This window comes from Dipodomys spectabilis, unplaced genomic scaffold, assembly GCF_019054845.1.
Source record: "Dipodomys spectabilis isolate Male_0828 unplaced genomic scaffold, ASM1905484v1 ptg000187l, whole genome shotgun sequence".
NCBI lineage: Eukaryota > Metazoa > Chordata > Mammalia > Rodentia > Heteromyidae > Dipodomys > Dipodomys spectabilis.
In genome coordinates, this window is record NW_024870864.1 from 1523749 (window position 1) to 1537946 (window position 14198).

General features: G+C 40.8%; 1 protein-coding gene across 1 annotated transcript in view; it reads right to left on the reverse strand.

Annotated features, from left to right (window-relative positions):
* Acoxl (acyl-CoA oxidase like) overlaps window positions 1–14198 on the reverse strand; it is a gene marked incomplete at its 5' end in the record, with an annotated part of 295914 nt that overhangs the window by 143752 nt on the left and 137964 nt on the right. The window contains 1 exon segment of the mRNA XM_042695356.1: window positions 11873–12030. Within this exon segment, the coding sequence (XP_042551290.1) occupies window positions 11873–12030 (158 nt within the window).

The window sequence follows — 14198 nt, forward strand, 5'->3', positions numbered from 1 at the left end:
GACATTATATGTATATTACCTTTATAATAACAATTAAAAATTTTTACAGGCAGGATCCTGAATCAAGGACAAGTGCCTTGGTTTTGGAAGGCTTGATTTAGAACCCTGACTCTTTTTCTAGATTTGGACAAATAACATTTTATTTAGCAGACACTTGGAGAATGTCCGGGAATCAGAAATGAAAATGTCTTTTGCTAGACATAGTAGCTAGCACTAGAAGGTAGAAGGACTGTGATCTGAGGCTGGCTCCAGGCAAAAATTGAAGGTTGTACCTGAAAAGTAACTAAAGCAAGACAATAAGAAAGCATTGAATAGGGAGGGAAGAAAGAAGGGAGGGAGAAAGGGAGAGAAGAAAGGAGGAAAGGAGGAAAGAAAGAAAGAAAACAATAAATAGGAAGGAAGGAGAAAGAAAGAAAGAAAGAAAGAACGAAAGAACGAAAGAAAGAAAGAAAGAAAGAAAGAAAGAAAGAAAGAAAGAAAGAAAGAAAGAAAAAGAAAGAGGGAGGAAGGAAGGAAGGAAGGAAGGAAGAAAGAAAGAATGAAAGAAAGAAAGGCTATTTTGAAGAGGAATTGATTAATAATGGAGAGAAGTCCTTTCAGTATTGACAAATCATTTACAACCATAAGGTGATTCTGATATTGTTTTCCTTATAAATACAAACCACTGACTTGTAAATGCTCAGAAAGTGACAGGAGAGTGAGGAGATGCCTAGATTTTAATCCAGAAGCCTATCATGGTGGGATTTTTCTTGAAGTTCCACCACACTTCCGGAGAAAGAAGTCTCTGGCCAATGAAATGAAAGAGGGAAAGATTTCATCAGAAACCATATTGTGCCCTAAAAAACTGAGGAAGAAACTAAGCACAGTGTAGCTGACATGGTTGTCATGGTAACCACAGTAACCACACGACTGCGCCTAGTAGAAGGCCCTTTTACTGGAAGTTAGGCCAACACTTGGACTCTTCTCAGGAGACCCTTCTCAGAAATTTGCCACATCCAGCCTTGGACCCACTCTGAGTAGGGGCCATGACTAAACTCCCCCTGCCAACTAATAACTTGCCATTAAGGTGAAGCCAACCAACATGTATCCTCTACTCATATGAAATTTCAGCCAGCTCACCTGTGGCTTTCAAAGGCAGAGCCCTTCACGAGCATCACCAGCAACACATGACCTAGGCATCAGCCAGGGTTTTTCTTGGCTATTTCTTCTCTAGAATTTGAAGGTCATACGGCCTTAGCAATAGTAGAGTCAAACTAACTTACTTGTCTTTGTTGACAGGCACATATCCCTAGAATTGCTATGAAAAACTGAAGATTAAAAAATGGATTCTGTTAAATGAGAATTAAGTGTAAATATTAACACAGAATTCAAAGACTCCAGGGGAACAAAGTTATCCCCTCTAACTCAATACTTGATATACACATACACAAAAGACAAAAGTCCTGAAACCAGGACAGGTGCCTTGGATTTAGAAGGCCTGAGTGAGAACCCTGCCTCTGGCTATTTTATTCCAGGATATAACACATCTGTAGTATTGGGGGAGGAGGGATGACCTCAAGCCATTGTCCATCCCTGTTATAAATTACTACCTGCACAGAGCCCACAATGCCTGTGTGTGCTTTGTGTTTGGGGTGGGTTTTGAGTCCTCCTCAAGACTAGTCAGACACCAAATGTGTTCTTGGATTTTGGGGGGCGGCCTAGATTTTTTACTGTTCTTTGAGATCTAGTGCTACCCTCTCCCCAAGCAGGTATTTCCTAACTGCTCTGAGCTCTGGACTTCACTCAAAGGGCCTCTACCTTTACTATGCAGGGCACTAGGAAATCTGGGCCCCTTTGTGAGTGTCAACAAGCATGAGCAGGCTCAAAGTAGAAGCTGGCCAGGCTCCTTCAGCAGTGGAGTAAGGGCTTGTGCTTCAGCACACAGGCCTTGTGACAGCTCTTTGGGATTTCCAGAGATCTGTTTTGTATATCTCTGGCCTTGGTTCTGTTCCAAGGGTTGGTTGGTGCCAGATAAATGAAGTGGTATGAATATCCCTGAGGAATCAGTCTTGGGATAAAGTCTACTGACTAAGCAAGGGGCTCTGTATCACACTTTTTTTTTTTTTTTTTGTAGTTTACAAACATTTCCAATTGTCTCAGTGTTTTCTTATGCAATCGTTAAATGTAATCACTCAGGCACTGACCAGCTGGATCATATCTGTGAACAGCAAACAGCAGCTCCATGTCTAACATGAAAGGGAAGGTCAAGTCTTGTTTTCTGATAACCTTATCATCATGCTGGATCGCAGATCTCTTTTGAGACTTCAGCCTGGCTCAGTTTTGTATGGCTATTTCTTTACTAGGCTTTGGCCAGTTTTGCTCTTGTGTGTGGGATTCTGAAACACATGGAGGAGAAATGCAGCTGATGGGACTGCTGTGGAGACTGAGAACAAGGACACATAAGCCCAGGAATGTACCTTCTGGAACCCAAAGGGCAGAAGAGATGGCCCTGGGCTCTGGGCATATGTATCATTTCAGTAGGACTATACTCTAGTAAAGAGAACAAAAGGGCCTATGTGTTGTATTCAGACTCCAGGCTTGTTTTTGTGCACCCTGATGCTTACTTAGACTATGACTTGAGCCCTTAGTCCAAAGAAGTGCCCTTAGGAGCCCAGACAGGGAGCTCCCATCCGTATCTAGTGAGTTGTGATGCAGGAGAGGGAGAGTTGAGATCTTTCAGTGTAACTTGTTATATATTCAATAAAAGAGAAGAGAAGGAGAATCAAGCACAGTCATCTCTCAGTATCTGTGGGGAATTGAATCCAGAGCCTCCTATGGACACCAAAAATCTTTAGATGCTCAAGACCAGTATATAAAGTGGTGGGGAATTTGCATATAACCTATGTACATATTCCTGTTTATGTTAACCCATCTCCAAATTACTTATCATACCTAATACAATATAAATGCTATGCCAGAAGTTATATTGTATTGTTTAAGGAATAAGAATAAGGAAAAAAGAATTCTGTATATGTTCAGGATGGACACAATTTTCCTTCTGAAGCACAGTGGGTTGAATCTAAAGTTTGGAATCCATGGATATGGAGGGCTGAAAGTACTTATTGAGGGCCTGTGCAGGAGCTAGGCTTTAAGAAATAAGGAATCTGTAGTTTTCAGGAGGTAAATTCCAACATCAGAGTCCTGATCATGAGATTCCACTGAAACCAAACCTAGTACCAGCCTTCCATGACGAAGCTCCTCCCACGTCTGTCCACATAGCCAGAAATACAAGATCCAGGCCTATTTTCTTACTTCCTTCAGAGATAATTTTCAGAAATTCAAACCTAGGTTTGCTTGAACATGGACAAAAGAGACAATATATAAGTATATTTTAGGAAGTGGCACTGTGGCTTAAGTGGTAGAGTATTAGTCTTGAGTAAAAAGAGCTCAGGGACAGCACCCAGGCCCTGAATTCAAGCCCCATCACTAACAAAAATAAAACAAAACAATATATAAATAATTATATTTTAGCATCAACAGTCTTCAGAATTTAACTGACCGTGTCAATCCTTAAAGAAAGTGTGGAAAACAAAGAGAAGCAGCCGTGCCTGAATCACATGACTAATCAGAGACAATTGAGTGGGCTCTCAGTCACCAACTGAGAGCTGTGAAGGCAGCATTCTCAGGTGGGCAGGAGAAGGGTTTTCATCACGTCCAAGTGCAGCCAGTTTGAGTATCCACTTACATATTGAGAATAGACATTTAAATGCAGAACACGTGTAAGCACAAAGCACTGGCCACTGGGAATCCCAAATAGCTGCCAACTCCTGTTCTAGCTCCTCCCTGACTCACCAAAGAGGTATGGGTGAGCAATTTCACTACATCCCTCCTCACCTCCCTGACTGTATAATGGAGTAAAGGGTAGGAAATGATCTCAGGAGGTTTAATAGGAAAAGAAGAGACTGTTGATAGACCTTTGCCACCACAGCAAGGTCAGGTTTAATTAACACTAACCACCTGGAAGTTCAGCAAGACCTGTGTGTAGATACTAGCAAACAGGTTCAGACAGATGAGGGGCCTGCCCAAGTTTACATAGCTTCAAAGTTATAGATAAGATTCAATCTGTGCACATCCTATCAGGGAGAAGTAAGCTGTTTTCTGGAGTAGATGGTGAAGAACCAGTACATCCAATTTGCATATGGCACAGGAGCAGGGTGTTTAAAGACAGATTCTGGGTTCTAAACTTGGCTCTGCTGCCTGTTAGTGCTTAAACTTGAACAAGATAAGTAATTCTTTGGCCCCAGTTTCCTCCATATTTTCTGCCTCTTTTGTTTTAATTTGGTATTGTTACAATTCCATTTCAACCACTTATAAACTATAACAACTTTTTGCTATATTATTTTGGTGTAAGGTTTAGGGCACAAAAATTGGAAATCCCAAACCTGAAACATTTGAGCAGCAGAACTCAAAAAGTTTCAGATTATAGAGAAAAACCTAAAATTTCCTAAAACCGGACATACTTTTAATCATAAACATTTTGGATAAGGAAATCTCAACTTGCATAAATCTTTAGCTTATTAGAATCTACTTTCAAGTGATATTATATGATTTCACATATATTATGAGAACATTGCAATAGCACACTTTTTTTTCTTCCCTCCTGGCTTTTGTGCTATTGTCATTACATATGTTGAAAACTCACACTACATGGTCCTCTTTTTGTTTAACAATCAATTATTTAAAAATACTTAAGCTGAGGGTAGTAGTATATGACTGTAACAGCAGCAGTCAGGAAGTTACAGCAGGAAGATCACCGATATGAGGCCAACTTTGGCTATATTAGTAAGACTGTACCTCAAAAAGCAAACAAACATAAAATACTAAGAAAAGCAGCTTTATATATTTATTCATAGTTACTATTTTGTGTGTTTTATTCCTTTATGTAAATCCTTATTCCTATCTGATATAATTTTCCTCCTGTCTGATGAATTTCCTTTAAGACTTCCCATAGCAAAAGAAAGTTTGCTATGAATTCTTTTAACTTTTGCAATTCTGAAGGTGTGTTCCTTATACTTTTGTTTGTGAAACATAATTCTGTTGTATATAAGAGTTTAGGTTGATTTTATTTTTTCATTTCATTACTTTGAAGTGATTGTTCCACATTCTTTTCACTCGCTTTGCTCTCGATGAGAAATCTGCTGTCATCTTTATTATCATGGAACATTTCTTTTTGAAGGTATGTGAGCACTTTGCACTATTCCTTACTTCTGCATCATGCTTTTCTTAGCACTAATCAACACTCAGCTGGGTATTCAAGGGAGACCTGCTGCAAGATTCTAGTTCTCCCTTTGTCCTGTTTGCTTCTGTTCATTACTCTATTGTGTGAACTACTAAGTTTTGGTCTTGCCTCAGATCCAGAGCTCCAAGTCTTCAACTCAGTGGGTTCTACATCAGTTTCTCCTCAGCACTGCCTCTCTCAAGGCAGTAAACTGGATCAAATCAGTTTATTCCTTTCAGAGAGAGAGAGATAAAGAGAGAGAAAATTTCCTTTATTCATTGATGGCCATTGTTTGGTAAATTGTTTAATGAAGATATATCGACCTTTTCAAGGGAGAATAGATTGTTTAGGTCAAAAAGGGTTATATGCTGTCTGTTACTTCAGTGTGGCCAGAAGTCACTCATGTAAGTAAAATCTCATTGTTCTTTCCCCAATTCCATTCATAGAGGGATTGTATATGGAATTGCCCACTCTTACTAGTCTTTGAGAAAAGGAGCACATTTCCAGCATTCTGTTCAACACTTAAAGAGAATGTATAGATACTTCACAATTATTTTCAACTAGCATTTATTAGGGCTATAATATGCTTTCATGAACATGAATTATGAAAGCTCTAACTGATGTATCCTGGCTTTATACACAAAAGGTTACTGATCAGGCTGCAAAAGTACAGACCTAGAACCAAAAGAAATGAAAAGACTAAAATATAATTTGCTCCAAGGTTCAATTTCTATTTGTTCTCTGAAGTAATCTATTTCACAAAGAACATCTTTTCAAAACCAAAATATTACTCTTCAAACGTTCAGCCTATTACCCAAAGACAGCAGGAATTACCAAGACTCCCGTAGAAAGAGCCAACCTTAGAATTTTTCATGAGTTCCTGACACAGACTGATAACATTTTTAAAGCCAGCCACTGAGTGCGATGGAAACATCAATTCATGCAGAGAAATCACATCTCAGAATCCAAACATTTCCACAGGGAAGTTCAGGAGTCCTGGAGTCATGAACTCTCACCTAAATCCAAACAGAGAGGGTGACCATGCACATTTACTACAACCCAGATCCAAGATAAGCTAAGCAGGTAGGGAGAAATGGTCACTGGTTTGTGTCAATGCTTAGGAACCAAATAAAGACCCTTATTCCTTCCCCCTTTCCAAATACAAAAACTTTATCCCCCACATGAAGTGCAAACTAAACTAACAGAGATTTTGGTCCAAGAAGAAAACACTGTCTAGGCTTAAAAAATGTATTCCCCTTACTCTATCTCCTTTCTATCACTACAGACACACTCTGCTGACCAGCAGCTTGCAGCTGTATACAGAAAGACCTTTCTGTTTGATCAGTGAGTTGAGGTAGTGTTTTGCAAACAGCAGGACAGGACACACTGGCAGATCATGAAATCCTTTTAGTAAATCATGTCTACAGCCTTACTAAGATGGCAGAAAATTAAAAAAAAATACCAGATCACAACACGATAGCGGGGCTCAGACCCTTTCCTGAAACCTCATTTCTCAATGTCAGGTATGTATACTTGTAAATATTGGGCTGTAATTACAGTATGACTTGGGTCATGGTCCAGAAACCATTAAGAGTTCTGTATTTGACTGCTGGTAGGAGTGAAAATTGGTACAACCTTTGTTCACAGTGCCGATGTCATTTAAATACTTCATATCATTTAAATGACTAGAAGTGTGCACAAAACTAAAAAAAAAAAAAAACCCTAAAGTTAGGTGCTAAAGTATTTCTATGGTGTCATTTGTAATAATTAAAAAAATTACAGTCTGCCAGACACCAGTTGGTCACACCTATAATCCTAGCTGCTCACGAGGCTGGATCTGAGGATTGAGTTCAAAGCCAGCCCTGTCAGGAAAGTCTGTGAGACTCTTATCTCCAATTAACCACCAGAAAACTGGAAATGGTGCTGAGGCTCAAGTGGTAGAGTGCTAGCATTGAGTTGAAGAGCTCAGGGACAATGCCCAGACCCAGAGTTCAAGCTCCACAACCAACAACAACAAAAAATATGGTCTAATTTGTGGGACTGATTGAATGAATGACTTATCAACATGATAAATGGCACCAGCCATTGAAATATAAAAGCAATCTGGAAGGTTATTCACATTAATTCTTTGGTGAAAAGCAGAGGTTGTAAAAAAATTTTTTTGTAACTGTAAAACACACACTGCATAGAAAGAATATGGTACAGAAAACAATCACCTTTTAGTATAGTTGTGAGACATTTTTGCTTTTTTCTTTGTTTTTCTACAGTTTCATTGTAATTTCTAAAATAAATACACATTACTTTTATGAACTGGTAAAAAAAAAATAGACAATGAATGTGATTTAGAATGTGCTCCAGTCTGTAAGCAAAGAAGCTGCCATTCTCAGGTGGTGCTCATCTTAGGTAACAGCAACAATTAAAGTTAGCAGTAAAGAGAATCAGGATTTCACAAAGCCAGCTGGCTGGAATGGAAGCAAAAATTAGGTGACAAATGAACTCAGATCTTAGTAAATTATACAATGTTTTCCATCCTCTGGTCAAACCATCAAAACTAGACATATGACATTACAATTTGTCCCTCAAAAATATGCCATCTATCAGTGACTAATGCCTATAATCCTAGATACTTAGGAGGCTGAGATCTGAGGAGTATGGTTTGAAGCAGGCCTGAGGAAGGAAAGTCTAGGAGATTCTTTTTTTGGGGGGGGAGGGTGTCCAGTCGTGGGCCTGAACTCTGGGCCTGGGCGCTGACCCTCAGCTCTTCAGCTCAAGGCTAGCGCTCTACCACTTGAGTCACAGCGCCACTTCTGGCTTTTTTTTTTCTGCTTATGTGGTGCTGAGGAATCGAACCCAGGGCCTCATGTGTGCAAGGCAAGTGCTCTACCACTGAGCCACCTTCCCAGCCCAAGTCTAGGAGATTCTTATATAGCTCAGGGACAGTGTCCAGGCCTTGGGTTCAAGCCCCAGAACTGACACAAAGAAAAAGAAATATGTCATCAAGAGGGTCATGCTCATCCTGAATATGACTAATCTATAAGCAGTGTGTGTGTTCTTTTTCTCTAAAGAGTAAAAATAAGGTTGAATTTTTTTTAAAAAAGTATTCTGACTAAAACGATGGTGACGCAAAAAGATAAAAGAGGACAGTTTTGTGGATTAATCTCAGATTCTCATAATAAAAAAAATAAATTCACAAGGTATTTATTCATTCAACCTCTCTGTCATCCCATTTGTTTATCAGTTCATCTACTCCTCAGGCCATCTAACCATTAGTTCCATCAGACCTTCAAGTGGTCATCACCCATTTCTCAGTGACTCATATCCCACATTAATTGTCAGCTTTAGAATAGAGTGATCGAGAATTTAGTTCCTGCTCTTGCTGCCCTAATGCTCCAGTTTTCATTCTCTCCTTTGTCAATGAGAATAGCTGAGATTTTTCAGTGCCTATCACATTCCATGCTCTCTGTAAGCATGAACAGCTGTCCCTATGGTCCTGGTGCCTGCGGGTATTCCCTGACTGTCTGCCACATGCATGTGTAACAGACAGGGTCCATCCCTTTTTCCATCACTTTTGCAGGGTCTAATTCCAACTTTCCTTCATCAACTACTTCCTCCCCTACATCCTCTTCCAAGTTCAGCCTATGCATCACCTGGTATCTTTCAATGTATCACACTTTCACGTTCATCTTTTGTGCAGATGTCCCCTGCCTATGATACACTAAACACTCATTTGGTTTTCATTCTTGATCCTGGCAAAGAGAAATGACATAAAACAACAAATATGTATTTGTTCGCTACCTTGTTCCTGACACAACACTCCCCAAAATCCCTTGTAATTGCCATGCTGATAGAGGAGCACCTTTTTGTTCTATTAGTCTTTGGCTCTGGTTCATGATAGAGCACCTAAATTCCTTGGAACTTCCTGAGTGTTAGGAAACAACCTTTAATGATACAACTCCCAGCAGGCTCCTGAACAGCTTCAGAATGGAGCTAACATCAGAAAGGTCAAGCTATGGGGTTGGGAAGGTGGCTCAGTGGCAGAGTGCTTGCCTTGCATGCATAAGGCCCTGGGTTCGATTCCTCAGCACCACATAAGGAAAAAGAAAAAAGCCAGTAGTGGCGCTGTGGCTCAAGTGGTAGAGCGCTAGCCTTGAGCTGAAGAGCTGAGGGACAGCGCCCAGGACCAGAGTTCAGGCCTCACAACCAGAACCAAAAAAAAAAGAAAAAGAAAGGTCAAGCTATGATCAGAAAGGTCATAATCTCATCCTCTAGGATAGAGAGAGGGATTGAAGACAGAGTTAATAACCAATCATGCCTATGTGATAAGCTCCATAATAACGATTAAAATAGGTGCTTCAGAAACATTCCAGGTTGCTGAGTGTATCCATGTGCCAGTACGGTGGTGCACCCCAATTCCACAGGAATTAAAAACTCCTATACCTGGGATTCTTCCAAATCTGTTCATGTTCCTCTTTATCTGGCTATTTATCTGTATTCTTTACCATATTCTCTGTAATAGGCAAATGAGCTTGAGCTTGTTTCTCTGAGCACTGTGAATACCATTTTCTATTTCTATCATAAAATACTGGAGGTTGAGTGTTTTTACAGTTTGGGAGGTTGAAAGTTCAAAATCAGGTTGGCTCCATCTGCCCACCCTCTGATGAGGGCATTCTGGCTATGTTAGCACATGAGGGTAACAACACAACAGGAATGTGTGTGAGACTATTGAGTAGCACATGAGAAATAGGGGTCCCGAGGCCAGAGGTGAAGGAAAAAATGAGCCGAGGAAGCTAATCATGCTTCCTAACAGCCTGCTCTCACATGAACTAATCCAGTCCTACAAGATGGGAATCCAGTCCTGTTGGTAAATGGCTTTGTTCATAGGCCAGATCCTTATGGCCCCAAGTGTTTTAAAGGTACCATTGCCACAGTACCATTACATTGGGGAATCCAGCCTTAACCTGAGTTCTGAGGGGAACAGACTTCATTCTAACTAAAGCAGAGAGGACAAAACAAAGGGAAATCAGATGACCAGAAGACTGCAAGTGGCTTTGAGCAGACTCTCGAGTTGAGACATGTGTCAGAGTGACACTATCTGAGCTAGCTCAATGCTCCAGCAAAGTCCAAACCCCACTGTGGAAGTTCCCTCTGCCTGAGGGGTCATTTTCAATCTCACTTCTAACCTAACCTTGTTTGACTCCAGGCAGATGCTATCTGCCTATTAGTTGAAGGGACAGCCAGCTCCTAGAGCTTCAGGTAGAAACCAGAAACCTGACTTGGCAGATCATTGAAAAAGGTTGCCATTGGGCTATGCCCTAGCTGCCTTGAAGAACCCGGGGCCCTTGGCCCAGTGTGCTGGGATGTCAGTGGAGGCTTATTCTCCATTCTCTTTATTTTCTGCATGAACTCCTACACAGTATCCCACAGGAACAAAGCAGCATGTCCACCACTTCCATCTCCAAGATAGACCTATTGTAACTTAGCCACTATACGAGAAATGGTCATGCTGGCTTTCAAATGAACCAACACCACTGTTCATGGAGGAAACCCTCAGGATCTCACAGCAGCTCCATTCCTTACTCCATCCTTTCAAGAGGACCCCAACATTGATAAAAGAAATCAGGGATCACGATTTCCAAAAATGTATCCTTCCCCTTTTATATTCTATAGGTTCCCTTGACTTATTCTTAATCTCCTCTGAAATGAGGTTCAAACTCTTTTCCTCTCTTTTATGTCTTAGGCAATATTAAATTAATTTAGGCAATGGCTCAAGAAGGGCTCCTTCCTTCCATCCGTCTATAAAAGGTGTCGCCTGGAGGCTGCAGAGGATGCTGTGTCAGCCACATTTGGATGAACTGGAAATGGCGTTGTTATTTGAGCCAAACCCAGATTGTTTCCACAGCTAATTGCCTCAATCCTACCTGGTTGCTGACTCACAAGTCATAACTCCATACATGTATCCTGTCCATAAAGAAATGTTTGGGGCCCACGTTATCACTGATTCTGGATACCCACAAAGGTGCAAAGCCTTCTGACTGCTGCACATGAGTCTGCTCTCAGAATTGGGAGAAAACTGGACACAGAGTCCAGCTCTTCTCAGATTCCCCTTAACTCCTCAGCAATTTCTGTCAGGAATTTTCTCACTGTATCATCCATTCTGAAGCTTGGGGCTCAGGACATGGTGAGTATCTCTAAACGCTCTGTCTCTGCCTCCTTCTCAGGCAGTAAACCCTTGAGGTCATTTCTGTATTCTCCCCAGGGGATAAAAATACCAGAGCAGACCTTTCACCCACTTCTTCATCAACCTGAGTCTGCCTTTCCCATACTAACTACGACAATCCAGCTTGATGACTTTTTCTGGGGGCCTCCATGGTTAGGCACTGTGGGTGAGCCTTTATAAGCATGGTCTTTCTTGTCAGTCCTCAAAACATCCTATAAGGGAACATGTATGGACCACAGGTTCATAAGAAAGAGTTCAGAAACAAAGGAAGCCAGAATTTCCATCAGGCTATAAATCCTTGCTCTGCCCATCACACAGTGCTCCCATGTGCATGGATGGCTCCACTGCAGGCCTAGTACCCTTGGGTGTCCATGAAGCTGCTCAACTTGGGGACTCACCATGCCTCCAGTGCACTCGCGGCAATCCTGCAGGCAGTGGATATTTTCCCAGGTACTGTAGGCCTTCAGTCCTGCCACCAAAGCCTGCAGGGAATGATTATTGATGAGATCTTTTCCTTGGAAGATGTCCTCATCCAGGAGGACTCCAGCATACCTGCAGGACAAAGCAAAGATAGATGATGTAGTGGTGTAGCCAGCTATGTAAGAGAAGCTCCAGGGGAGAGTAGCATCTGGCATCTGAGGGCCTCCCCATGCTCTTCAGATCTGCTTCCCTGCACCATCTCAAAAGGAATAGACACTAAGGTATTACATAATACGCATGATTCTCAAAGCAATATGGCAGTCAAAACTGGTATACTGTATATACTGTACAGTCCCATTTGCATAACATCACATCTATAATGTCACAGAGGAGGTCATTGGTTACCTTGGGATATGAACAGAGGAAGGATCAACTACAAAGAGGCATAAAGCAAATCTGAGAGGATGCTGGAAATGCTTTGTAGCTTGATATTCTCATGGTTGTAGACACTTGTCAAATCTGTTTACATTGGTACACTTTGAATGTAGTCTAATATAAATAAATTATTCTTGATACTATTGATAGGGAAAAATAAAATTAAAATAGCAATGAGGTTCACAATATATCTAGAAGATAAATTTAGAACAATATATATATCTTTATATTCCAATATATTTTCATATATAAGAATGTCAACATGAGCACAAAAGTCAGAAGAGGAGAGAAGTATACTGAAAGTATACTGTTTGAAGGTTCCTACATCATCTGTCATGTGATATAACACTAATTTAATACCAAAGTAGTCAGAGGTATAGTTATTATTTTTTCTTTCTTTTTCTTTTCTTTTTTTTTTTTGCCAGTCCTGGGGCTCAAATTCTGGGCTTGGGTGCTGTCCCTGAACTCCTTTTTGCTAGTGCTCTATCACATGAACCAAAGCGCTATTTCCAGCTTTTTCTGTGCTTAATTGGAGAGATGAATCTCATGGACTTTCCTGTCCAAACTAGCTTTGAATGGCTATCCTCAGATACTCAGACTCCTGAGTAGCTAGGATTACAAGTGTAAGCCACTGGTACCAGGCTGGGAGTTGTACATTTTAAGTTCTAGAGAAATCATCAAGAAATAATAATGTTTATATCTATAAGATATTTCTTTGTTGTTTTGTATGTCCCTCCCCCACAGTATAACCCCTGTTTTCACTATTTGATGCTGGTATAATTTGTGGAGGAGAAGGGAAAAAACAAATTGTTTAAATAGGGATAGAGGTGGACCCATTGCAACAATGAGATGTACAAGATGTTATGTTGAAAATGAACTTTACAACTTTGGGGGGGGAGGAAAGGGGAATGGGAGGAGCAGGGAAGGGATGGGAAGGGGAAACAAAGGAGGAGGTAACAATGCTTGATAAGAAATGCACTCATTACCTTGCCCATGTAATTGTAACCCCTCTCTATGGTATTTTCACACATAAAAAAGAAATAATAATGTTTAAAGGCTAACAGTAGAAAGCTAGTTATTCATTTTATCCAAGGAAGACAGCAAGCTGGGTGCCATGCCTGTAGTCTTATTTACTCGGGAAGTTGAAATTTGAGGATCATGGTTAAATGCCAGCCTAGCCAGGAAAGTCCATTAGACTCTTATGGACTAGAAGTGCTAGAAGTGGAAGTGTGGCTCAAGTGGTAGAGCACCAGCCTTGAGCAAAAAAGCTAAGGGAAAGTGCCCAGGCTTTGAGTTCAAACCCCAGTATCAGAAAAAGGCAGTAGTAGAGGAAGAGGGAATGAAATACATGGGATAAATAGAAAACAAAATAAGAGGGGCTGGGAAGGTGGCTCAGTGGTAGAGAGCTTGCCTTGCATGCCTGAGGCCCTGGGTTCGATTCCTTAGCACCACATAAGCAAAAAGAAAAAAGCCGGAAGTGGCGCTGTGGCTCAAGAGGTAGAGCGCTAGCCTTGAGCTGAAGAGCTGAGGGACAGCGCCCAGGCCCAGAGTTCAGGCCCCACGACCGGACCCCCCCCCCCAAAAAAAGAAAACAAAATAAGATAATAGCTTTAAACTCAATCATATTGTTACATGGTAATATTTAATTTGGAGATTGTCAGATATGATTTTTTAAGAAAACAACATGATTCAACCAAATAATGTCTGCAAAGATCTGCCTAAAAATAAAAAGACAAAAGTTTCCTATAGAGAAGAGAAAGTAAGACTTTTTGTCAACAACACAATAGACTCAGTTGAAACTAGTGCAGTGCACATACAGAATGTTCATTGGATAAAAGGTATCTAAGGGGCTCATCTATTCTGAACTCC